Here is a 27,315-nt window from a genome sequence, read left to right on the forward strand (position 1 = left end):
TGACGAAGCCGTGCTGACTCAGTCCTATTTTATCATGCACTTCCAAGTACTCCGAGATCTCGGGCGGAATTCTCCGCCCCGTCACGCGGGATTCTCCATTACGCCGGCCGGTCAATGGGGTTTCCCATTTTGGGGCAGCCCCACACCATCGGGAAATCCCTGGGCACCGGCGTAACGGAGAATCATGCCGACGGAGAATCCCAGCCCTCATCTTTAATAATGGATTCTAAAATATCACTCCAGAATCAGTGCTGTTGTTCTGCAAAAATACTTGTATGAAATGAAAAAATGAAAATCGCTTATTGTCACGAGTAGGCTTCAATGAAGTTACTGTGAAAAGCCCCTAGTCGCCACATTCCGGCGCCTGTCCGGGGAGGCTGGTTCGGGAATCGAACCGTGCTGCTGGCCTGCTTGGTCTGCTTTAAAAGCCAGCGATTTAGCGCAGTGAGCTAAACCAGCCCCTGGTTATGAGCATACGAACATATAAATTAGGAGCAGGAGTAGTCCACTCGGCCCCTCTAGCCTGCTCCGCCATTTCATAAGATCATGGTTGATCTGATTTTAACCTCAACCCCACATTCCCAGCTATCCTTTACAGCCTTTCACCCCCTTGCTTATCAAGAATCTATCTACCCTAAAAATATTTAAAACTGCCTCCACCACCTTTTGTGGAAGAGAGTTCCAAACATTCACGCGCTTCTGAAAGAAAAACTTTCTCCTCATCTCTGTCTTAAAATAGAAATTACCCCTTATTTTGAAGCAGTGATCCTTGGTTCTAGATTCTTCCACAAGAGGAACCATCCTTTCCGCATCCACCCTCTAAAAAACACTCAGGGTCTTAATTAAAGCAAAATACTGACAGTGCTGGAGATCTGAAATAAACTCAGCAGGTCTGGCAGCATCTGTGGAGAGAAACAGAGTTAATGTTAATGTTAATGATCCTTCTATAGAACTGAAGTAAGGTGGAAATATACAGAAGTATATAGTTGGAAAGGGGGTGAAGGAGGTGGGGCCGGATAGAAGAACATGGATAGGTCAGGGTGAAGGAGATATTGACAAATTTGTCATGGGCATAAGGGAAAGGGGGTGTCAATGGCGCTATGTAGGCATGAAGGGGGCTAAATGTGGTGAAAGGTGTTATAACGTCACAACGCTGAGGACCCGGGTTCGATCCCGGCCCCAGGTCACTGTCCGTGTGCAGTTTGCACATTCTCTCCATGCCTGTGTGGATCTCATCCCCACAACCCAAAGATGTGCAGGGTAGGTGGATTGGCCATGCTAAATTGCCCCTTAATTGGGAAAAAAAATTAATTGGGTACTTTAAATTTGTTTTTTAAAAAAGGTGTGATAGCAGAAAGTGTTAATGCTGGCAACTGAGCAGCCAGCGACAGGTGGTCATGTGGGGCCAGGGAGCTGTTAGACAACTGACTACAAAGGCAAAAGGGCATGTGGTGCACTTCTTGCAATTGCAGGGGGAGGTGCTGTGGGAAGGGATGAAGGGTTTGAGGCAACGGAGGAGTGGACCAGAAGGAGTAGTTCCTGTGGAATGCAGGACAGCAAGGAGAAGATATGGTTAGTGCTTGACAGAAATGGCAGAGGATGAGTCATTGAATGCAGAGGCTGGTGGGGTGAGAAGTGACAACAGGAAGGACCCTGTTTATGGTTCTTGGAGTGAGGGGAAGGAGTGAGAGCAGAGGTGCGGGAGGTGGGTTGGACACAGTTGAGCGCTCTGTCAACTACAGTAAGGGGGAGCCCTTGGTTGAGGAAAAAGAGACATGTCAGTGTCAGAAGCATTGTTTTCGAAGGTGTCATCTTTGGAACAAATGTAGCAGAGGCCGAGAAACGGAAGAATGAGATGGAGTCCTTACAGGGAGCAGAGTGTTAGGAGCTGTAGTCAAGGTAGCTTTGAGAGTTGGTGGATTTATAATGAATACTGGTGGTCAGTCTAGTGTCAGAAATGAAGACAGAGAGGTTAAGGAAGGAAAGGGAAGTGTCAGAGATAGACCACATGAAGGTGAGCGGGCTGGGAATTGGAAGCAAAATAAATAAATTCTATCGGTCCAGACCAGAGCATGAAGCGGTGGTACTCATATAGTCACCGATATAACGGAGGAAGAATTGTAGGAGAGGGCCTGCGTAGGAGAGGGCCTGAGTAAGACTGGAAGAAGGAATATTTCACATACCCCACAAAAAGGTAGGCATAACTGGGGCACATTGGGGTACCAAAGCTATACCATTTGCTGGAAGTGAGACAAGTTAAAGGAGAAATTATTTTGTGACAGAACAAGTCAGCTCGACAGAGGAGAGTGGTGGTGGATGGAGATTGTTCAGGTCGCTACTCGAGGAAGAAGCGGAGAACCTTCAGACCCTCCTGGTGGGGGATGAAGGTAGAATCATAGAATCATAGAATTTACAGTGCGGAAGCTGGCCATTCGACCCATCAAGTCTGCACCAACTCTTGGAAAGAGCATCCTACTTAAGCCCACACTTCTAACCTATCCCTGTCAGTGGGGGGGCATTCCGTGACATTTTTCACGCCCTCCCGCTATTCTCTCCCCCCCCCCCCCGGCCCGCCCCACGACACGAATCGCTGCTCGCCATTTTTTACGGTGAACAGCGATTCTCCCCAGGCCGATGGGCCGAATTCCCAGGCCTTTACGGCCGTTTTTATGGCAGCAAACACACCTGCTTGTTGCCGTCGTAAAAACGGCCGCAACATGCCCGTTCTGGGCATCCAGGGCCCCCCCGGCAGTACCACGGCCGTGCCAAGGGGGGCATGGGCCCGCGATCGGTGGGCACCGATCGCGGGCAGTGCGTCCGTAATGGACGCACTCTTTCTCCCTCTGCCGCCCCGCAGGATCAGTCCACGGGGCGGCTGAGGGAGGTGACGGCCCCGCGCATGCGCGGGTTGGAGCCGTCCAATCCGCGCATGCGCGGCTGACGTCACCATGCGCGTCAGCCGGCGTGACGCTTGGCGCGCGGACTTAACGATGGTTGCTAAGGCCACGATGCCGTGGTTCACGGGGCCCCGCTGCTAGCCCCGCCCGGGGGGGAGAATCGGGTCCCGGGAGGGGGCGCGGAGGCTGCCGTGAAACACAGCCAGTTTCACGGCAGCCTTTACGACTCGCCACATTTGCAGAGAATTGCGCCCCTAACCTTTTTTGGACATTAAGGGCAATTTAGCATGGCCAATCCACCTAATCTGCACATCTTTGTACTGTGGGAGGAAACCGAAGCATCCGGGGGAAACCCACGCACACAAGGGGAGAAGGTGCAGACTCCGCACAGACAGTGACCCAAGCCGGGAATCGAATCTGGGACCCTGGAGCTATAAAGCAACTGCGCTGACCACTGTGCTACCGTGCTGCCCAGGTGTCGAGGGATTGGATGTCAAAGTGAAGAGGTTGCGGTTATGACTGGCAAAATTGATGTGATGTAGGGCATCAAGATATCACAAAAGTAGGTGGAAAGGTACAGGACAAGGGGAGTGAGAATGGAGTCAAGATAGGAAGGGGTGAGTTCAGTGAGAAAGGAAAAGGCTGAAATCCCTTTGGTTCGGTAAAAGGATCATTCATGTGTTTCTCTCCACAGATGCTGCCAGCCCTGCTAAGTTTATTCAGTATTTTCTGTTTTTATTCACTCAGGATGTTGTATGTTTCAATCAAGTTGTCTCTTGCTCTTCTAAACTCCAGCAGATACAAACCTAGCTTGTCCAACCTTTCCTCATAAGACAACTCTCCCATTCCAGATATTAGTCCAGTAAACCTTCTCTGAACTGCTTCCAATGCACTTGTATCTTTCCTTAAAAAAAAGCAGACCAATATTCTACACAATACTCCACATGTGGTCTCACCAATGTCCTGTATGACTAAAGCATAACCTCCCTGCTTTGTATCCAATTCTCCTTGCATTAACCAAAGCATTCTGTTAATGTTGTATCTCTGAATTTGCTGCACAGAGAAAAGGTATGGAGGTGCTCACACTTAAGACTTTTTACACACGATGAGTGATTTTATGAGGGATATTGCCCATACAATCTAAGATGGGGAACTGAACTGAGGTCCATGCAAACACTCATTGCTGACATCACTACAGATGTTTCACTGGCAGGGATGTATTCTCTGATACATAATAATACATTTTCCTAATTACTTGTTGTACTTGCATACTAACATTTTGCGATTCATGCACGAGGACCAGAACCCTCTGCATTTAAGAGCTCTGCAATCTCTCAGCATTGAGATAATATGGTCCTTTTATAAGTGATAAATGTTATTTTTCACTTATTAGCCAAGCAGAATGTTATCAAAGTCTTGCTCCATGTGGGCAAAGAACTGAGAAGTTGCAAATGATACAGAACAATGTGCAACATTTACCTACATGTGATTCTGTGTTTGTGGAAGCCAATCATTTCAGTCGCAGGGAATCACTGCAGGAGGCCCTCTGGGCAGTGTCCTGTTTTTAGCTGCTTCATCAATGGTCTACCCGACAACAAAACAATCAGAAAACCCGAATAAAATTTAGACAGAGTAAATTTGGTTTTGTGAAAGGGAAATGGCGCTTAAAAATTTTGTCAGAGTTCTTTAAAGATGTGACAAGCGGGGGGGGGGGGGGAGAAAGGGCAACCATCGGAGGTAGTGTACTTGGACTTCCATAAATTAGTTAATAATACGCCACTTACCAGGTTACTGCACAAGACAAGTACTCATGATATTGGGGGTGGTATGTTGGCATGGATAGATGATTGGTTAACTACATGGGCAGCACGGTAGCATTGTGGATAGCACAATTGCTTCACAGCTCCAGGGTCCCAGGTTCGATTCCGGCTTGGGTCACTGTCTGTGCGGAGTCTGCACATCCTCCCCGTGTGTGCATGGATTTCCTCCGGGTTCTCCGGTTTCCTCCCACAGTCCAAAGATGTGCAGGTTAGGTGGATTGGCCATGATAAATTGCCCTTAGTGTTGGGTTGGGTTACTGGGTTATGGGGATAGGGTGGAGGTGTTGACCTTGGGTACGGTGCACTTTCTAAGAGCCGGTGCAGACTTGATGGGCCGAATGGTCTCCATCTGCACTGTAAATTCTATGACATGGAACAGAATCTGAATTAATTGGTAATTTACAGATTGGTAAACTGTAATGAGTGGAGGGATCAGTACTGGGACTATTTATGGTCCATATTAATGACTTGGATGAAGGGATTTATTTTAGCCAAATTTGCTGACGATACAAAGATAGGTAGGAAAGCAAGATGTGAGAAGATTTCAAAGAGACTGCATAGGGATATAGATAGGTTAAGTAAGTGGGAAAAAATAGACAATTGGAGTTCAACGTGGGAAAATGAGGGATTGTCAACTTTGGCAGGAAGGAATGCAAAACAGAAGGTTATTTAAATGGAGAGAGATCTGGGACGGGATTCTCCGACCACCCTGGGGGTCATCCTGAGTGAATATCGCCTCGCCGGTCGGCGGGCCCCCCGCGCCGGTCGGCGGGTTCCCCCCGCGGCGATTCTCCGGTCCGCGATGGGCCGAAGTCTTGCCGCTGACAGGCCTCTCCCGCCGGCGGGAATCAAAACACCTACCTGACCGGCAGGATTGGCGGCGCGGGCGGGCTCTGGGGTCCTGGGGGCGGGGGGGGGGGGGGGGGCGCGGGGCGATCTGATCCCGGAGGGTGCCCCTACAGTGGCCTGGTCCGCAATCGGGGCCCACCAATCGGCGGGCGGGCCTGTGCCATGGGGGCACTGTTTTTCTTCCGTCTCTGCCATGGCCTTCACCATGGTGGAGGCAGAAGAGACCCCCTCCCCTGCGCATGTGCCGGTATGACATCAGCAGCCGCTGCGCTCTGGCGCAGCCGCGGACTTACGCCGGCCGGCGAAGTCCTTTCGGCCCCGGCTGGCCTGGCGCCAAAGGCCATGAGCGGAGAAACCAGCACGTGATTCCTGTACTAGGACACCAGGGCCGGGATTCTCCCCTACCCGGCGGGGCGGGGGGTCCCGGCGTGTCAGAGCGGCGTGAACCACTCCGGCGTCAGGCTGCCCCAAAGGTGCGGAAATGGGTGCAGGTGGGGTGCTTTTTTGGAGAGCCAGCGCAGACTTGATGGGCTGAATGGCACTGTAGGGATTCTATGGACTGGCTTTTTCATCACCAGCCATACACATAATCTGGCAAATATGTCCTTCAGGACTTGCCCAGCTCGGTCATTAGTGATGTGAGCAAGTTATTCTTGGTGACGGGCACTAAAGTGCCATACCTGGTATGGTTCTATGTCCTCTTAGTGTTTCTCCCAAGTAACGTTCAACATGGAACAGCACTGATTCATCAGCTGAGGGAGGATGGTAGTTGATAATCAGCAGTAGGGTTGATTCCCATGCTGATCTGATGCCACGAGACACCACGCTGTCTACAGTCAATGTTGAGGTTTTCCAGGGCTACTCCCTCCTGATTGTGTACTATTGTGCCACCACCTTTGGTGGGTCTTTCCTACTGGTTCTATGGATTATACCCATGTATGGTAATGAAATAATCTGAAACCTTGCTTGTAATTTTGGTACAAGTTTCCAGCTGTTAGTAAGAAGGACTTTACAGGGTTGACTGTCTCTTGTCACTTCTAGTCAAGGGTGATGCAAGGTTGCCCGTCCAATTTTATTCTTACTTGACATTTTTGTAATGGTTTGATACATTTGAGAGTGTAGTTAAGTGTTTACTACCTTGCTGTGGATCTCTGAAACACAGAAAGGAGACCAATCAGCCCATCATGTCTGCTCCAGCTCTCCAAATGAGCTATTCACTTCGGGTCATTTCTCTGCCATTCTCCCTGTACCCTGCAGAATCTTCCTTTTCAGATTATAGTCTAATTCCCTTACGAATGCCTTGATTGGACCCTACTCCATCACACCCTCAGTCAATGCATTCCGGACCTGAACCGCTCGCTGCGTGAAAAAGTTTCCCCTCCTGTCATTTTTGCTTCCTTTGCCAATTACTTTAAATCTGTGCCATATCAATATTAATCCTTTCTGCCTATCTACTGTGTGTGAACCTCTCATGAAATTCACTAATTGACCCTGGCTCACTGAATTAATATGAATGTGTTCTGCTTGAACATGAGGTGATTGTGTCTCATATAGGCCAGACAGATAATGATGGCAGACTTTCTCCCCTGAAGCGCATTAGTGAACCAGGTGGCTTTTTACCACAATCTACTAGTTCCATGACTTATTAATTAGTTGAATTTAAAATCCCCCAGTTGCCATGGTTGGATTTGAACTCAGTCTCCATTGCTTTAATTTGTAAAATTACCATTATACTACCTGAGGAATGACATCCTCGTGCCTTGTTGAATATTTCCTTTCACCTATTGTCATAATTTAGTTCTAGTTCAGGTTCATGGATCACGATCAGAGCATAACCACAGGTTCATTCTCCCCCACATGATTCAGAGAACTGGCACAATGTAGTTCCACAACGGCTGCTCCAGTTTCAATCAATGAATTCAGTGCTAACACAGGGTTACAGTTTTGACCTTGCTGTTTCTATAGCTCAGCTGTTGATGGTTAAAATTGGTCGCACATTCAAAGAAGACTCCGATTAATTATTTGTAAAGGATGGCTAGTTTCTGCCTTTACTTCTGGAATTGCTATCAAACATCATTGTTTTGTCGCACATACTTTATTCCAACCATTTTCTTCGGTCCTTATTTCATTCTCCCGTGGCATGCTTCTTGAAGGATTTATCTTCCACATTGTCACTGGAGGGGAGACTGCAGTTAATATCACATTTACTGTATGAAACCACTTTGGAACTAGAGCAGGCACTGTTTATAACTCCAGGTGTTAGTATATTTAAGACACTAACTGTTGTAAGACCTTATAAGCACTGACAGCTTCCTAAAACTGTTTTCAAATTAAAATTTATACTGCAATGTCCATGAAATTTCACATAAAGTTTTCATTCCATAGTTATTGATTTTTAAAAACTTACTCAAAAATAGAATCATAGAATTTACAATGCAGAAGGAGGCCATTCGGCCCATCGAGTCTGCACCCGCCCTTGGAAAGAGCACCCTACCCAAGCCCACACCTCCACCCCATCCCCAAAACCCTGGGGTTAAGGATTACTGGGAGCAAGCCATCGTACATCACACCTGAGAACAAAGGCAGAGGAGCAGCTGGGCTAACTGTAGAATACCTTTTCTGCCTCTAAAGGTTTGGACAGAAAACAGCAAGAAAGGTCTCGCAGAGAGAAAGGCTGCAGCTAGTGTAATCATCAGTGAGGAGAGGGCTGCTTCTGCTCTACCCGCTTGCAGGCAGAACATAGAAAGGAGGGCCGTCTCTGGTCAAAGTATTGCAACCCGTGGAAATCTAAACATGCCAGAAGATTTGTTCTGACTAAACCAGGAGGAGAAATTGTCAGAGTAGATCTTACTCTGGTAGTCATTTTGGAAATTCTCCAAAAACTACGGAAAATGTCTTTTGACGATCACTAAAGGTTATGAGTTTGCAAAATGGGGAGATGTGACAGTGGCCGTTGGCAGTTTCCTATAAATACTATAATCCTGGGGAGAGCATGTTGTCATGTATGGGGTAGCACAGTGGTTAGCACTGCTGCCTCATAGCGCCAGGGACCCGGTTCGATTCCAACACTGGATGACTGTGTGGAGTTGCAAATTCTCTCTGTGTCTGCATGTATTTCCTCTGGGTGCTCCGGTTTCTTCCCACAGTCCAAATATGTACAGGTTAGGTGGATTGGCCATATTAAATTGCCCCCAAGTGTCCACAGGTTGGGTGGGGTTAAAAGGATAAAGCAGGGGATTGAGCCTAGGTAGGGTGCTCTTTCGAAGGGTCAGTGCAGACTCAAAGGGCTGAATGGCCTCCTTCTCCACTGAAGGGATTCTATGATGTGTATGTAGTGTGGGGTCATCGGTTGTGTTAAAGCATTAATAAGAGTTTTTTCCTGTAGCTTACAGTATTAGTTGATTAATGGAATACTGGACTCTGGAACATTGTGTGAAGTTTTGGTCTCCATCTTTCAGAAAGGATATACTTGCATTGGAGGTGGTACAACGGAAGTTCAATTAATTGATCCCTTGGATGCGGGACTGAATAAATTGGGCTTATATTCTCTAGAGTTTAGAAAAACAAATTTCTCATTGAAACATTCAAGATTCTGAAGGAGCTTGGTAAGGTCGATGCTGAGAGATATTTCTGCTGGTCGGGGACCCAATCGCAGGATAAGAGGCTGATCATTTTGGGCTGAGACAAGGATAAATTGCTTCACTCAAAAGGTTGCAAATTTTGAAATTCTTTACCCCATAGGGTTGTGGATGCTCCATTATTGAATACATTTAAAGCTGAGATAGACAGATTATTGATCTCTCAGGGAATCAAGGGATATAGGGAGCAGATGTGGGAAAGTGGAGTTAAAGCCCAAGATCAGCCATGATCACACTGAATGGCAGAGCAGGCTCGATGGGTCATATCGTCTATTCCTGCTCCTATTTATTGTGTGAGTTCTTGTAACGTCGGTAATATTTACTCGTTTTGCTTTTCGTTGGTTTGTTGCAGTAAAAGTCTTAAAACTCGAAAGCCTGTTATGCAATTATTTAAATCGGTTACAGGGAATTCAAACCTCTTGGTTAAAATTATTGGTCTCTATGGAGATCATCACAGTATTCATATTTGAAAGTATAAAATTATATGTTTTAATTGAAATATTTCATTTTTTTCAAATAAATTATTTTTAATCCTATACAATTTAGATTTGTTTTCAATTGAAAGAAGTTACAACTACAAATGCATTTGGTTTAATGCAAAAACTAATATTTTCACAGCCGCACTTTTCCAGAATCCTACATGTTGGAAAAGTACAAAAGAACCAAAGTTGCAGACAGCAAATAAAGCTCCTCCCGAACAGGGGCATGAATCAAGCTCCCAAATAGAACCAGCATTGAATGAAGAAGTTGGATTTAAGTAAGTAGCACTCAGCTGAAACAAATTAACACATTACTATGCACAAATGTCTGAGATGACATTAAAATTTTCTTATTCCTTAAAATGTTTAATTAAGTACAGGGTGAGACCAGATAAACTAAAATATAACATTGATATTCCTCATGTTGATCGTAAAAAGGAAAAAAAGGTAATTTTGATATGTTAATGGAAGGAATAACTCTGCTCTGCTTCATACTAGGGGCTGGTTTAGCTCACTGGACTAAATCGCTGGCTTTTAAAGCAGACCAAGCAGGCCAGCAGAACGGTTCGATTCCTGTACCAGCCTCCCCGGACAGGCGCCGGAATGTGGCGACTAGGGGCTTTTCACAGTAACTTCATTGAAGCCTACTCATGACAATAAGCAATTTTCATTTCATACTAATTAAACGTAGGTTAAGGGTCTACTGGAAAATAAATAATGTTTTGCCTTTGATGAAATATTCCACGTTGCTTTCACTTGCATTGAATATTCAAAGCTCGCTTGTGTCCTCGGATATAAGATTGAAGGATTGCCTGATTCGAGTAAACCAGCTGAATTTAAACTTAGACATGGGTTCTGATTTTCATTTACTGGATATTCAGATTTGAGTTCCTTTGCAATATGATAGATTTTAGTGAGAGCTTTAAGTGCTATCTGTTGCAACAGCTGTTCCTGTACTTACAGATTAAGTGGTGGATGAAGATGAACATAATCCTAACTGGGAAATTCAGAAAAGTCCCAATAGACTTCTGGCGCTTTAGTTCAGATTCAAAAATGTCTTCAAAGCACCAGCTATATTTTCTTTTGCACTGCTGAGTGAACTAAACAGACTATCATTGAGTGTTTGTGCAGAATCAAAGAGAGGATTTTGTTTCTGCCAGATTGTATAACTTCATGTTATGAACCATCCTCCAAATATTGGGTCCTATTTAATACTTTGCTGTCTGCTGGTTGTAATCTTAGTGCCATCATCTTCAAGTCTATGCTGTCACCTGGGTAGATTAATTATTATTTTGCTTGGCAGAGTGTAGCAATCAATGCACATTCTATTATAAAACGCTGTGAAAATCACTTATAAACATACTAATTAGGAGCATCGAGCTCCCGCTGCCATTCCGTAAGATCATGGCTGATCTGATTGTAACCTCAACTCCACATTCCCAACTACCCACGATAACCTGTCGCCCTCTTGTTTTTCAAAAATCCGGCTACCTCCGTCTTAAAAATATTCAGACTTTTCTTGTACTGCATTTTGAAGAAGAGAATTCCAAAGACTCACTACCCTCAAGTTCATAGAGTAGTTAAGAAGGCATAAGGGACATTTGCCTTTATCAGTCGTGACATAGATTATAAAAGTAGGGAGATTATGTTTGAGCTATCACAGAGCTTTTCTCAGGCCACAGCAGGATTATTGTGTGCAGGTCTCGTCGCCTCACTATAGGAAGGACATGATTGCACTGGATAGGGTGCAGAGGAGATTCACCAAGATGTGGGATGGACGATTTGAGCTATGAAGAGAGGCTGGATAATCTCGGGTTGTTTTCTTTAGAGCAGAGAAGGTTGAGGGGGGAATCTGATAGAGGCGTTTAAGATTATGAGGGGTATGGACAGGGTTGATAGGAAGCAGCTGTCCCCCTTAGTTGAAGAGTCAATAACGAGGGGGCATAATTTTAAGGTGAAAGGTTTAGAGGGGATTTGAGGCATACAATTTTCACCGAGAGGATGGTGGAAGACTGGAATGCACTGCCTAGGAGGGTAGTAGAGGTGGGAAACCTCACAACATTTAAAACGTATGTGGATGAGCACTTGAAATGTCATAACATTCAAGGCTATGGGCCAAGCGCTGGAAAATGAGATTACTGTCACTAATCTCACAGGTGCAGCCGGTTGATGTGGGGTGAAGCCTCCTGTGGGCTTCCCGGCAGCCTGCACTCCTCACGAGATCTACCCAGATCACACAAGGCATTGGGATCAGGATCCGACCCATAATGGGTATGGCCAAGCCGCACTCGCTTAAATCAGTTTTAAAAAGACTTCAGTGAGCTCACCCGAGATCTATCGGCCTCCCGGGATCTACTGGCCTCTCCAGGGAGACCCCACACAAACGTGGACCAGGTGGAATGGCACCTGGGGTTCTTTCAGGTCTTCCGGGGTCCCTGGATGGTCAAGGACAGGGCAGCGTGGCTCTCTGGTCCTTCCCCTGGTATGCTGGTGCCTTGGCACTGCCAGGCTGGTACCAAGGCACTGCCGGCTGGAACCACAAACATTCAAACCCTCCACCACAGATGAACAGTTACTCACCGTTAGCACACGTGGCTAGCACTGTGGCTTCACAGCGCCAGGGTCCCAGGTTTGATTCCATGCTGGGACACTGTCTGTGCGGAGTCTGCACGTTCTCCCCGTGTCTCCGTGGGTTCCCTCCGGGTGCTCCAGTTTCCTCCCAAAGTCCAAAGATGTACAGGTTAGGTGGATTGGACATGCTAAATTGCCCTTAGTGTCCAAAAAGGTTAGGAAGGGTTATTGGGTTCTGGGGATAGAGTGGTAGTGAGGGCTTAAATGGGTCGGTGCAGACTCGATGGGCCGAATGGCCTCCTTCTGCACTGTATGTTCTATGTTCACCAAAGTTTTTTCAACAGCACCTTCCAAACCCACGACCACTACTATCTAGAAGAAGATCAGCAGATACCTGGGACCCCCACCATCTGGAGGTTCCCTTTCAAGTCACTCACCACCCTAACTTGGAAATATATTGCCGTATCTTTTCTGTCGCAGGTCCAAAATCCTGGAACTACCTCCCGAACAGAACTGTGGATGTACCTACACCTGAAGGACTGCAGCGGTTCAAGAAGGCAACATACCACCACCTTCTAAAGGGCAAATAGGGAATGGGCTATGAATGCTGGCCTAACCAGTGATGCCCGCATCCTGTAAATTATTTTTTTTTTTTTTTTTTAAACGCAGAGGTCAGGGCACCCTCTCAAATGGCGCCCCGATCTCTGAGGAGCCGGTGTGGCCAGTGAATTCAGCTCCCCAGTGATGAAAATAATTCTAAGTGAATTAAAAAATGAATGAAAACCACTTATTGTCACGAGTAGGCTTCAAATGAAGTTACTGTGAAAAGCCCCTAGTCGCCACATTCCGGCGCTTATTCGGGGAGGCTGGTACGGGAAGTGTGGACGAAGCTGGTGAGAAACTTCCCAGGGCTCAAGAAGTGACTAATGTGTCATTAGATAGGGGTGGGAAACCCCCGGTAAAACTCGCCACAAATGACACATGGAAACGTTTCCGTTAGATTGTATCCAGTTTTGTCAGTGCAGACTCGATATCCCAATGGGCCTCTTCTGTATTGCATGATTCTGAAAGAATATATTTTCCTCATCTCTGTCTTAAATGGGCAACCCTTTATTTTAACACTGTGATCCCTAGTTCTAGATTCTCCAACAAGAGGAAACATCTGTTTTGTTATGCTCCTGACGTAGCATGAGCTGCTTCCTTGATGTGCACTCTGACAAAGGAAGGTTCAGACTTGGAGATAGCTTTAACACATTTATTAAACTGTTAACAATTCTCCTATTTGGATTCGACTCTCCTGTTAATCCTGCTATAGCTACTCAGACGGACAAACCAGTCTGCTACAATCCAGGTGGTGGGTGTGATGTGTTTCAAATCGACCCTGTGTACTCACTGAGTGTCTCCACTGGAAAGAGGAAGATCATGTGTGCTGTGTCCTTTTATATGGGTTGGTGTAATGCCCTCCTGTGGTTGTGTCACCTCTGTGTGTGTCGTGAATGCCCATTGTTCATGTCCTATCTTACTGACCTATTGGTTGAACGTCTGTGTGCCATGTCTCTGGTGCTTCCTCTAGCATCTAGCTAGTCTACGTGTATTTACATTAACCCAAGGATGCATATCACCACAACATCCTTTCCATATCCACCCTGGCAAGTCCCCCCAGAAACTTATATGTTTCAATCAATTTGCCTCTTAGTCTACTAAACCCAGCAGATACAAGCCCAGCCTGTACATTCTTTCCTTAAAAGACAACGCTCACACCCCAGTCTAGTAAGCCTCTTTAAACTGCTGGAAAAATGTTCATATCCTCCCTTAAATAAGGAAACCAATATTGTGCACAGTACTCTAGATGTGGTCTCCCCAATGCCCTGTAACTGAGGCATAACCTTCCTACTTTTGTATTCAATTCCCATTGCAATAAATAATAACATGCTATTAGCTTTGCGAATTATTTGCTATGCCTGCACACTAACCTTTTGCAATTCATCGACGAGAACACCCAGATCCCTCTGCATTTCAGAGATCTGTGATCTCTCGCTATTTGGATGTTTTTTTATTCTTCCTGTCAAAATGAACAATTTCACATTTTCCAACATTATACTCCATTTGCCAAATGTTTGCACACTCACCTAACCTATCTCTATCATTTCACAGTAACTTCATTGAAGCCTACTCGTGACAATAAGCGATTTTCATTTTTTTTCATTCTCATTTTGTAGCCTCCTTATGTCATCTTCACAGCTTACTTTCCTACCGATCTTTGTGTCATCAGAAATTTGTGCAAATACCTTTGCTCCTTGCATCCAAATCATTTATATGAATTGTAGAATTGAGGCCCCATCACCAACCCCATGGCATAACATTCATTACATCCTGCCAACCAGAAAATGACTCATCTTCGTCTACTCTCTGTTTCCTGTCAGCTAGCCAACCTTCAATCCATGCCAATATTTACCCCTACACCATGAGCGTTTATTTTGTACAGTGACCTTTGATGTGGCACCTTATCAAATGCCATCTGGAAATCTAAATATAGTTCCCCTTTATGTTACTTCTTCAAAGAACTCCAATAAATTGGTTAAACATGATTTCCCTTTCACAAAACCATGCTGACTCTTCCTGATTTTCCTGAATTTTTACAAGTGCCCTGCTATAACATCTTTAATAATGGCTTCAAACATTTTCATGACAGAAATTCTGGTGGTTCTATCCTTCCAGTGGGATGGGGGTGATGTTGTTGGAGTGTGCTCTGTTGGTTAATTTGATTCTGTGAAGACAACCATGTTAGGTTATTGCTTGACTTATCTGTCAACTTGGACACCAGTTCTCAGATGTTAAGCTAGAAAAAATTGAAGGGTTGAGATTGCTTTAGTCTTTCTCAGAATGGAGCTGTTTTGGTTCCAAAATGGTGCACAGTGCACATGCAAATTACTGGTTAGAGCCGCTCTGGACATCAACTGTAGTAGAACATTACTATTGGCAGAAGGGTTTGCAGTGAAAGTATGCAGAATAGGAAAATCAGAAGTCCAATCAGTGAGTAATGTTGATTTCACTAATGTGCTGAGTTTTGGAGTTCAACCCTTCAGCTCCCACTTTCTTTTAAATGCAGGCTCAGCTATGCATGTTTAATGGTACCAAGGACCTCTTAGCAAGACTATTTAAAGAATCATCATTTTCACTTGCCATTTACCTGCAGTCCCACACTTTACCTTCCCTCTATTACTTACATCACAATGTCCACTTGATCACCATGCTGAAGTAAAAGCCTGAACAAAATAAACACTCCAAACCAAGTTTATAAAGCAAAAACATTCCAATATTCCATTCAAAAGTTGATGAATCGCCCTTTGTATCACCTTAGTGCCTGCCTTCTGTGCACCGTTGTCTAAGAGCTTGTTTACAATGGCACTCCAGAGACTGCAGCATTCCTGCTGATTTACAGTAAGGGAACTACAGCTCATCTTACAGGATATCCTTGAGCAGCTCTGGATCTTGAAGGCTCAACTTCAGACTGTACCATCTTGGCATAGGTGGAAGCATGCAGTGTTTGGAGACTGCTGAACTACAGTAAGTGCTCTGGTAGAGTGGCAGCATTGGGAGCAGGAACACCGTTATCCTGGGAGGGGACGGCAGGTTTGTGCTGCAAAAAGCGACTAACGTTCCCATGGGGCGGCAGCTCAGCATTCCCAGCAGTGTGTTGGCTGACAGGTGCAGCACTGCTGTCACTTTCTTAAATGTGGTGTTAGAGTAGAAGACTAAAAGACATAGGAGCAGAATTAGAGCACTCAGCCTATCGGGTCTGCTCCGCCATTCAATCATGGCTGTTATTTTCCTCATCCCCATTCTCCTGCCCTCTCCCCATAACACCTGATCCCTTTATTAATCAAAAATCTATCTCTGACTTAAAGACACTCAGTGATTTGGCCTCCACAGCCTTCTGCGGCAAAGATTCCACAGATTCACCACCCTCTGGCTGAAGAAATTCCTCCTCATCTCTGTTTGAAACCATCGTCCCTTTAGTCTGAGATGGTGTCCTCTGGTTCCAGTTTTCCTTCAAGTGGAAACATCCTCTCCACGTCAACCCTATCCAGGCCTCGCAGTATCCTGTAAGTTTTAATAAGATCCCCCTCATCCTTCTAATTCCAAATGAGTACAGACCCAGAGTCCTCAACCGACAAGCTCTTTATTCCATGGATCATTCTTGTGAACCTTCTCTGGAACCTTTCCAAGGTCAGCAGATCCTCCCTCAGATATGGGGCCCAAAACTGCTCACAATACTCCAAATAGGGTCTGACCAGAGCCCTATACAGCCTCAGAAGCACATCCCTGGTCTTGTATTCTAGCCCTCTAGGCATGAATGCTGACATTGCATTTGCCTTTCTGATTGCTGACTGAACCTGCACGTTAACCTTGAGAGAATCGTAAACTAGGACTCCCAAGTTCCTTTGTGCTTCTGATTTCCTAAGCATTTCCCGATTTAGAAAATAGTCTATGCCTCCATTCCTCCTTCCAAAGTGCACAACCTCACACATTTCCACATTATATTTCATCTGCCACTTCATTGCTCTCTCACCTGGCCTGCCCAGATCCTTCTGCAGCCCCCCTGCTTCCTCAATACGACCTGTCCCTCTACAGATCTTTGTATCATCTGCAAACGTAGCAACAATGCCTTCAGTTCCTTCTTCCAAATCATTAATGTATATTGTGAAAAGTTGTGATCCCAGCACAGACCCCTGAGGCACACCACTGGTCACCGGCTGCCATCCTGAAAAATACCCCTTTATCCCCAGTCTCTGCCTTCTGCCAGTCAGCCAATCCTCTATCTATGCCAGGATCTTACCTTTAACACCATGGGCTCTTAACTTATTTAACAGTCACCTGTGCGGCACCTTGTCAAAGGCCTTCTGGAAATCTAAATAAACCACATCCACTGGTTCTCCTTTGTCTAACTTCCTTGTTACCTCCTCAAAGAACTCCAACAGATTTGACCTCCCTTTGACAAAGCCGTGCTGACTCAGTCCTATTTTACCATACACTTCCAAGTTCTCTGCAATCTCATCTTTAATAATGGACTCTAAATCTTACCAATGACTGAAGTCAGGCTAACTGTCCTATAATTTCCCATCTTCTGCCTCCCTCCTTTCTTAAACAGCGGTGTTACATTAGCTCCTCAGCTATCTCTTTTAGAACTCTGGGGTGTAGTCCATCTGGTCCAGGTGATTCTTTGTGTTGCTAAATTCAGGATGGTTGGCGTAGTGTTCACAAAGACCACAAAATAGCTTTAACTTGAACAAATCTATAAATTTATTCACACTACTAATTTGCTTAGCATCAATGCCTTATGTAATTGTAACTCTAGCTACCTCTAGTGGCTGATCGACACATTCCATTAACCCTTGCAGTTCTTACATTTATGATAATACCACATCCCACTTTCTTTGGAAAAGAAAAATTACTATAAATTTGTTTGTGATATTTTTCTTTGAACATTTCATGAACTAATATTAATCATAAATTTGTGATCGCTTTTTTACATTCATTTGCAAATAACTACTACATCACTTGATGATAAATGAAGAATTATTGCAGTCATTACAAATTTAATCTGTTCGGTGGTCTCCTCTTTCTAGTTGACCTTCTCAGTGGTGTCTTCAAAGTATGCAATTGATCTTCAACATTGTCTTACTGTATTGGTGTCAAGTAAGGATTAGGGAAGTCAATGTCCTTGTAGATATTCTCTTGGTCAATAAAATGCTGAGGTTGAGACAGAACATGATGTTTGATTCGTAACAGTGCTCATCTATTTTGTCTGAACATGGAACCTTGTTCAGCCTGAACTAAGTACGATCTTGGTGCGACTTGTCTTCGAACTTTAGTTATGTGTTGCCATCCACCATCAGGATTTTGTATACGTATGTAGTCTCCTTCCTGTAACTTTGATAAAGGTTTTGTTTGCTTATCATAGTTATCTTTTTGTTTCTGTTTTCCTAATCTGATGCAGTTGTGTATCTCTTGATGATCCATATCTGGAATAGTATCTCAGGTCACGTGGTCCAAATTTTTCTACCCATTAACATCTGAGCTGGTGATAATCCAGTTGACAGTGGTGTTGCTCTGTACGTCAACAATGCCAAAGATAAATCTTGCTTTATGGAACAATTTTTTAATTATTCCTACGCCCTTCTCTGCTTTGCCATTTGTTTGAGGATAAGTGGGCTTGGCGTGATGTGATTAAAGTTGTACTTTTCTGCAAACTGTTTCCACTCCCGGCTTGTGGAGCAAGAACCATTGTCAGAGACAATGTGTAATGGTATCCCATGGTGTGCAAAAATGGATTTTCCTGCATGTATGGCAGATCTTGCTGTCGAATTATTCAGCGTCATCACCTCAGGATAGTTGGAATAATATCGATGATGACTAGATAGTCACGACCTTTAAAGTAGAACAAATGTTCGCCATTTATCCCAAATTCAACTTGATCACGAAGCATTGAATCAGCAGCGGAGGAAAAGTTACACGACTGCGCTCTTAACTTTAAAGCTGTTACGAAAGTGTCATAATATACACATAAGTATATGATGGTGCATAGATGACTGACACACTGCAAGACCAATCAACACACACAACACAGCAGCCAATCACCAGATAGGGCACGGTCACTATAAAGCCACTAGTTTTCCCGTTGATTCGGGATGCAGCCTCTGAGACAGACAGAGCCTGCAGTCAGTAGCACAAACCTCTACCATGTGCTAGCAGTATAGGCTGATCAGGTTAGGCATAGGTCTTCAGTCAACCTAACACAGTGTCGACCCACAGTGCAAGTATGTTTAACAGCTCGTAGTTAAATAAAATAGAGTTGTACTTCTACAAGTGTTGGTAGCCTGTCTATGTTACTGCTCGGGTAAACACAGTCTTCACAGATCCAGAGTACCCAACACATCAGAAAGAACCTACCAACTCCCCTTTTAACTGCAGCCTTTTTCTGAACATATAGCACTCATAGGTCTCATTCACCTGCTTCTTGAAGTGTTCATCGAACTTCTGTAGCACTATATTATATTTTGTTTTATCCTTATCAGCAGTAAATACAAAGGAGTTATAAAGCTCCAATGCTTGCGTTCCAGCCAAATTTAGTAGAAGTGCTATTTTTCTCTGATCGGAAGCATTTTCTTGCACGGAGGAACTTAGGAAAATTTCAAACTGCTGTTTAAAGAATGCCCAGTTTTGACATAGTTTACCATTTGTCCTGATGTAGTCAGGTTTCTTGAGACTCTCTATCTTACAATTTATCTTCTGTCTAGATTTTCTGACCCGTGTAGCAGTTTGATAATTTTCTTCAATCTTTTTATGCTAACTTATCTAATCTAACTGCTTCTTCCTTGTAGAAATAAATTCCTGGTAACAAGTAGTGTTCTTTGTATTGCTAAATTCAGGGTGGTTAGCGTAATGTTCACAAAGACCACAAAAGTAGCTTTAAATTGAACAAAGCTATAAATTTATTAGCACAACAATCCTAATTCAGATTCGACATGTACTCCGAAACAATACACAGTTGATAATTAAAGTATTCCCGTAACGGCCTCCCCGAACAGGTGCCGGAATGTGGCGGCTAGGGGCTTTTCACAGTAACTTCATTGAAGCCTACTTGTGACAATAAGTTATTATTATATTGAAATATAATCTACACTCACTGTTCTTGTGTTACTGGATGCAGGAGGGGCTGCACCTTCATGAGGGTAAGGGTGTCCAATCCCAAATTCAGGGGTTGGGAGTTCAGATCTGGGGGTGTGGGGAAGTGCTGTCATGGGAATGATTTCTGGTCAGGATGTTGCCTCCTGAGTGGGAATAATGATGATGCTGCTTGTACAAAACACTCCTGTTCGTCTTGATCCACAAGCAATGCTGTTAAGGCACGTATTGTTATTTTCTTCAATGAGATGCGGGTATTGCTGGCAAGGCCATAATGTGTTGGCCCTGATTACCCTTGAAAAAGTAGTGCTGAGCCACCTTCTTGAACCATCTGGTGCAGTTACACCTTCAATGCTACTGGAAAAGGAGTTTGATCTGGGGATACAGTTCAAAGTCAGGATAGTGTTTATGGCTTGGAGGGGGACTTGCTGATGGTGGCACTTTCATGCACCTGCTACCCTTGTCCTTCTAGGTGATAAAGGTTGTGGATTTTGAAGGTCACGTTGAAGGAGCCTTGGTGGGTTGCTGCCATGCAACTTGTAGATGGTAAAGACTGATGCCACTGTGCATCAGTTGTGGAGGGAATGAATTATGTTCGTGAGTGGGGTGCCAATCAATTTGGCTGCTTTGCCTTGGAGGGTGTTGAGCTTCTTGAGTGTTAGTGGAGCCGCACTCTTCCAGATAGTAGAGAGTATTCCATCACACTCCTGACTTGCACCCTGTAGATGCTGGACAAGCTTTGGGTAGTCAGCTGGTTCGCTACCTGACTCAGAATTCTCAGCCTCTGACCTGCAGCTACAGTATTTAAATGGCTAGTCCAGTTCAGTTTCTGGTCACTGATAAACCCAATGATGTTGATAGGGATTCAGCAATGGTAATGCCATTGAATGTCAAGAAAGTTGGTTAGAATCTATTTTGTTGGAGGTGGTAGTTTCCTGGCATTCTGTGGCATAAAAGTTACTTGCCATTTGTCAGACAAAACCTGAATGTTGGCTCAATGCATATCAGCAAGGACTAGTTCAGTATCTGAGGATTTTTCAGTAGTTTTGATCATTGTGCAATCATCAGTGAACATCCGCACTCTGACCTTATGATGGAAGGAAGGTCATTGATGGCACAGCTGAAGATGATTGGACCCAGGACACTCCTCTCAGGAACTCATGCAGTAATATCTAGGCACTGAAGTGATTGACCTACGACAACCATAACTATATTCCATAAACATTCAATCCCTCCACCAGCAACAAACAGTGGCAGCTGTGTGCATCGTCTTCAAGATGCAGTGTGGCAACTCACCAAGGTTCCTAAGGCAGAACCGTCCAAATGTACAGCCAAGACCATCTGGAAGGACAAGAGCAGCAGATACATGGGAACACCACCACCTGGAGGTTCCCCTCCAAGTCACTCACTATCCTGACTTGGAAATATATTGCCATTCCTTCTCTGCTGCTGAATAAAAATCCTGGAACTCCCTCCCTAACAGCACTGTAGGTGTACCTACACATCAGAGACTGCAGCGGTTCAAGAAGGCAACTCACTACCACCTTTTGAAACACAACCAGGGATGGGTAATAAATGCTGGCCTAACCAGCGACTCCCATATCCTGTAAATGGAAAAAAAAATCTTTCTTTGTGCTACGTTTGATTACAACTAGCAAAGAGTTTTCTCTCTAAGTCACACTGATTTTGATTTTGCCAGAACTCCATGATGCCACACCCGGTCAAATGCTGCCTTCATGTCATGGGCAGTCACTTTTACCTCCCCTCTTGAGTATAACTTTCCTCCATGTTTGCACTTAGTGGCCCTGGTGGAATCCAAACTGAATGTCAATGAACAGGTTATTTATCTTATCTATTACCCCAAACTGTTCTTGCACCTTTAAGCTTCAAGGAATCTCAGGCCTGAGAAACTCACATGACCAGGGTTAAACTTTTAAGACAATTCAATATGAGGATCCCAGACTTGGTATAATATTGAATGGACAACCTGCCTCCTGTAAGATAGGTTGGCAGGCACCCCCTGATTCAGGTTGGAAGTGGGTTTGGGTCGGTATTAATATTTTTAAGATGTTTACATCTCGCCCTATTTGAACTCAGCCATTTTTGGGTGTTAAAATTGCCACCATTGTTGTCCATGTTTAATTTGATCTTCCAATTCAAACCTAACTCATTTGTTTCTTGAAACAAGGCAAGTTGTCTGTCAAGGACCGAGGATTTTTCGCTTGTACAGGAATGACATTTGGATTGCTAAAAATAAAAGCTTAATTTAAAAGTTGCCTTGCAATCTCTGGAAATGTGTTTGTCAACAACAGATGGCAGGTATTTATTCAACACCTTGGGGTGTGTATTTTAAAATGATCAAAATCCAATTTACATGCTCTGATATTTAAAATTCTTTCCAATGTTCTTTAGAAACTCGTTAAACTTATGCATGCCCATGTTGTTGGAACACATAATAATGGTACTTTGTTAACTGTGGCCAGGCAAAATTACATGAATAAAATATTGATTTTTGATAGGATAATGCTGACCTTTTCCACTCCTAATGTAGGCAAATGTCATTGCGTGTTCTATCCAACATAAACAATGAAGTAACCATCCATCATTGGTTAGTGATGGCAGTGTGTGTTGTGTCCTTTGAGCATGCATAGTACAAAGACAATTATGAGATTTATGGTGTGTCACTATTAACGTATTAAAAGAATTGCCAGAAGCTTTGATGAGAAAAAGTAAACAGACTTACGAATTCAGTACACCACTGCACTAATACTTTTCATAATAGGCCACGGCTATTTTAACACCTCGTAGTGAATCCCAGATTTAACAAGGCAATTAGAATAAGTGTTTTGTGATCATGCAATCCCTGTTTTGAAAGGATGCATAGCCCCTGACGTAGGGGCTAACCTTTTACTCATGCATGGACTGTAGAGGTGGTAAACAGATGATGGTGAAGGATATATGAAGTCTAGTTGGATTGTTATTCTAGATATTTTTCTCAGGTTTAGGTCAAGCTCCTTATGGGCGGCATGGTAGCACAATGGTTAGCACTGTTGCTTTACAGCGACAGTGTCCCTGGTTCGATTCCCAGCTTGTATCACTGTCTGTGCGGAGTCTGCACGTTCTCCGTGTCCGCGTAGGTTTCCTCCGAGTCCTCCTGTTTCCTCCCACAAGTCCCAAAATGCTGTTAGGTGAATTGGACATTCTGAATTCTTCCTCAGTGTACTCAAACAGGCGCCGGAGTGTAGCGACTCAGGATTTTCACAGTAACTTAATTGCAGTGTTAATGTAAGCCTCTTTGTGACAATAATAAAGATTATTATTTTCATAGAACTGGGGTGGGATTCTCCATCCCCAGAACCCAGAATGTGTTCCCCAATGGGACAGAGAATTTGTTGTCGGGGCAATATTGGAATCGGCGCTGGGCTATGCTCCGACCCCTCGCTGGAGGAGTGAAGGGTTCCACGCCGCACGTCAGCGGAGTATGTAAATAAATACAAATATGTCGTAATTCCCATCTGCATCTATTTAGTGGGCCCAACACCCTATGCTCCACCTTCCCATGATTCACTGGCCCTGCAGCCGGATGATATGAAGGCAAGGTTCATTTACGGTCTCGACAATCATGGCCCTGATATGGTAGACCACGCGGTGGGCCAGGGGGAAACCGTTGACAATCCATCCACCCCCCCCCCCACAACAGCCCCAAGCCCCCAGATTGCCTTGGTGTCCTCTCCCCCCCCCCTCCCCCCCCTCACCACCGACGGGTATGGGGGTGCCTCCCACTTCCCTGTCTGGACAGCTCTCTAGCTTTCAGACAGTGATCCATTTTCTGGGTGGAGGTTAGATCTGTGTGTGGGAGTTGCATTAGGCAGGTGTCTCTGTGAAGGGTCCCGTATTACAGGGATCCCTTTGGGGGGTCCCCTGTTACAGGGGTTCCTGGGGGATGGGTCTGTCAGGCAATCTGGGAATGGGGGCTGCCGTGCATTGGACGGGGGGGGGGGACGCTTTGCAGTGTGGGGGAGTGGTAGTCAGTGCCGATTGCCGTTTCGGGGAGGGGGGGGGGTGGGGACGCATGATGCGGGGTCTTGCTATTGATCCGCCCACTCAATGTGATGGCCCAATATCGGAATTCCTCCAGAAATTCCTCGTATTCCACACCATGCAAACATTTACACGGCGAGGCATACGGAATTGCATCCTGCTTTACGATCATAAGTGGATCGTAAAACTCGTGCAATTCAGCCCCGGCGGGAGAACGTATCTGGCCCTGTTCTTTCACCTCTGAAGTGGAGCACAGCATTGGAGCATACGGCTCAAAAAGTCTTGTTTGAGTAAAGTGGCTGATGGAGAGAACACTTAAGCAATTTTGTGATGATCTCTATGATCAAGAGTAACAAATTCCTTACTACGAAGCCTACATCTTGCTTATGCACTTCCTCTAAACTCTCCCCTGGCTTTGAAAGCAGACCAAGGCAGGTTTTCATTTCATTTCATTTCTTTCTACTGGATGACGTGTAATGTTTTGCTGATAGTAATCTGTGCTCAGCAAACTTGGTCCCGTGTATGGAAGCTATGTTAACATTCAGCTTCTCAAGGTCCATGTTCACCTTGCCATGTTAGCTTGACAAAGAATCATCCAGACTCAAAACAATAGCTCCCTTCTCTCTCCACAGATGCTGTCAGATCTACTGAGATTGTCCAGTATTTTCTGTTTTCATTTCAGATTCCAGCATCTGCATTTACCTCCATGACTCCATGTTAATCATAACTATCTTATTGACCAGCTGCAAACCCCCTGTCAGACCCACGCTGACATTATCAATCAAAGAGTTGGCATCCTCTTTCTTTTTGTTTGTGATGGTATGATGGATCCCATCCACTTGTTGAACAGAGACTCAAACCTTCAAGAACCCGAAGTCCTGGGCAGTTGGAACACATTTTCTGGCTCTTCTGACTCTGCCCATGTCAGGTGGCCCTTTAAATTGCTGGCCGTGACCTAATTCCAGGTGACGGCAACAACTTCCAACATCAGATTCCTGCCCTCCCGGACAGAGTGGGCCAAATCCTCAATTCCTTTCGACTCAGCCCAGCCTTAGGAGTGGGGAAAGTAGGTGTCTTTGACATACAATAGTCAGTGGCTCCCTATTGCCTGGGAAAACTTTCAATCGCTGTAAACCCTCTGGCTCTTTTGAGTTGACTCTGGCGGTTTGTGATATAAATGCAAGTTCCTGCCCTTCTGAACATAGCAGCAGTAAAGACCTTGATACAGTGGTGTGCAGCAAGCCGCTTTATGCCACCGAGGCCTCCATATGACTCCTGAAGGCAACCTGTCACAAAGACGTTGAGCAGAGCACCTTTAAGAAGGGTAGAAGGGATAATCGCGGAAATGAGAACCAGTGAGCCTTACAGCAGTGGTACCAAAATTATTGGAAAAGGTTCTTAGTGACAGGATTAACTCACATTTGGAAACAAAGAGACTAGTTAGTAATAAGCAGCATGATTTTGTGAAGGGGAAGTCGTGTTTCACTAACTTGATCGATTTTTTGAGGAAGTGGTGAAGGTGATTGATAAAGGAAGTAAGAAGTCTTACAACACCAGGTTAAAGTCCAACAGGTTTGTTTCAAATCACTAGCCTTCGGAGCACTGCTCCTTCCTCAGGTGAACCCTCTTGCTCTTTTGACTTGACTCTGGGTTCACCTGAGGAAGGAGCAGTGCTCCGAAAGCTTGTGATTCGAAACAAACCTGTTGGACTTTAACCTGGTGTTGTAAGACTTCTTACTGTGCTCACCCCAGCCCAATGCCAGCATCTCCACATCATGATAAAGGAAGGACAGTGGATGTTGTCTACATGGATTTCAATAAAGCCTTTGACAAAGTCCCTCATGGCAGAATGGTACAAAAGGTAAAGTCACATGGGGTCAGAGGTGAGCTGGCAAGATGGATACAGAACTGGCACAGTCATGGAAGACAGAGGGTAGCAATGAAAGGGTATTTCTCTGAATGGAAAGCTGTGACTAGTGATGTTCCGCAGGAATCAGTGCTGGGATCATTGTTGTTCACAGTAAATATAAATGATTTTGAGGAAAATGTAGCTGCTCTGATTAGTAAGTTTGCAGATGACACAACGGTTGGTGGAGTTGCAGATAGTGAAAAGGACTGTCAGAGGATATAGCAGGATGTAGATTGGTTAGAGAGTTGGACAGAGAAATGGCAGATGGTGTTTAATCTGAACAAATGTTATGTAATGCATTTTGGAAGGTCTACTGGAGGTGTGGCTTGTACAGTAAATGGCAGAACCCTTATGAGTATTGACAGGCAGAGAGATCTGGCTGTACAGGTCCACAGATCACTGAAAGTAGCTACGCAGCTGAGTAAGGCAGGCAAGAAGGCATATGGCATGTTTGCCTTCATCGGTCAGGGCATTAGTATAAAAATTGGCAAGTCATGCTGCTAGGTTGGGCCACATTTGGAATATTGCGTACAAGTCTGGCCGCTGCACTACAAGAAGAATATGGATGCTTTGGAGAGGGTACAGAAGAGGTTTACCAGAATGTTGCCTGTTCTGGAGTTTTTAAGCTATGAGGAGAGGTTGGATAAACTCAGATTGTTTTCCCTGGAACAAAGGAGGTTGAGGGGTGACCTGATAGAGGTTTACAAAATTATGAGTGGCATGGACAGAGTGGTTAATCAGACGCCTTTTCCAAGGGTGGAAGAGTCAATTACTAGGGGATATAGGTTTAAGGTGTAAGGGGGATAGTTTAGAGGAGATATGCAAGGTAAATATTTTTACACAGATGTTGGCGAGTGCCTGGAATGCAATACCAGGGGAGTTGGTGGATGCAGATATGATGGCAATGTTTAAGAGTCATCGTAGGGGCAGCACGATGGCGCAGTGGTTAGCAATGCCACCTCACAGCGTCAATATCCCAGGTTCGATCCTGGCTCTGGGTCACTGTCCATGTGGAGTTTGCACATTCACCCCGTGTTTGCATAGGTTTCGCCCCACAACTCAAAGCTGTGCAGGCTAGGTGGATTGGCCACGCTAAATTACCCCTTAATTGGAAAAAAATGAATTGGATGCTCTAAATTTTATTTTATTTTTTAATTGGCATCTTGACAAATACATGAATAGGATGGGAATAGAGGGATACGGACCCCGGAAGTGCAGAAGGTTTTAGTTTAGACAGGCATCATGATCGGCACAGGTTTGGATAGCAGAAGGCCTATTCCTATGCTTTTCTTTGTTTGTTGCCTATTTATGTCTCTGCCCATCTTTCTTGTAACAAAACAATCTATCTTCACAGTCCTCTTGCCTTGCTTGCTAGCAGTTGGAAAACGGAAGAAGCTCTCCAGCAAGATTTGGCACCAAAAG

At 44.8% G+C, this 27,315-nt stretch overlaps 1 protein-coding gene across 7 annotated transcripts in view; it reads left to right on the forward strand.

Moving 5' to 3' along the window:
* The window catches only part of LOC119972430 (cyclic nucleotide-gated cation channel beta-3-like), a 226,451-nt gene that overhangs the window by 11,057 nt on the left and 188,079 nt on the right, over window positions 1-27,315 (forward strand). For all 7 annotated transcript variants that reach the window (XM_038809103.1, XM_038809108.1, XM_038809105.1 and 4 more), the window contains exon 3: window positions 9,823-9,961. In XM_038809103.1, coding sequence (XP_038665031.1) covers window positions 9,823-9,961 — 139 coding nt within the window. The remainder of the gene's footprint in view (window positions 1-9,822; window positions 9,962-27,315) is intronic.

This window comes from Scyliorhinus canicula, chromosome 10, assembly GCF_902713615.1.
Source record: "Scyliorhinus canicula chromosome 10, sScyCan1.1, whole genome shotgun sequence".
NCBI lineage: Eukaryota > Metazoa > Chordata > Chondrichthyes > Carcharhiniformes > Scyliorhinidae > Scyliorhinus > Scyliorhinus canicula.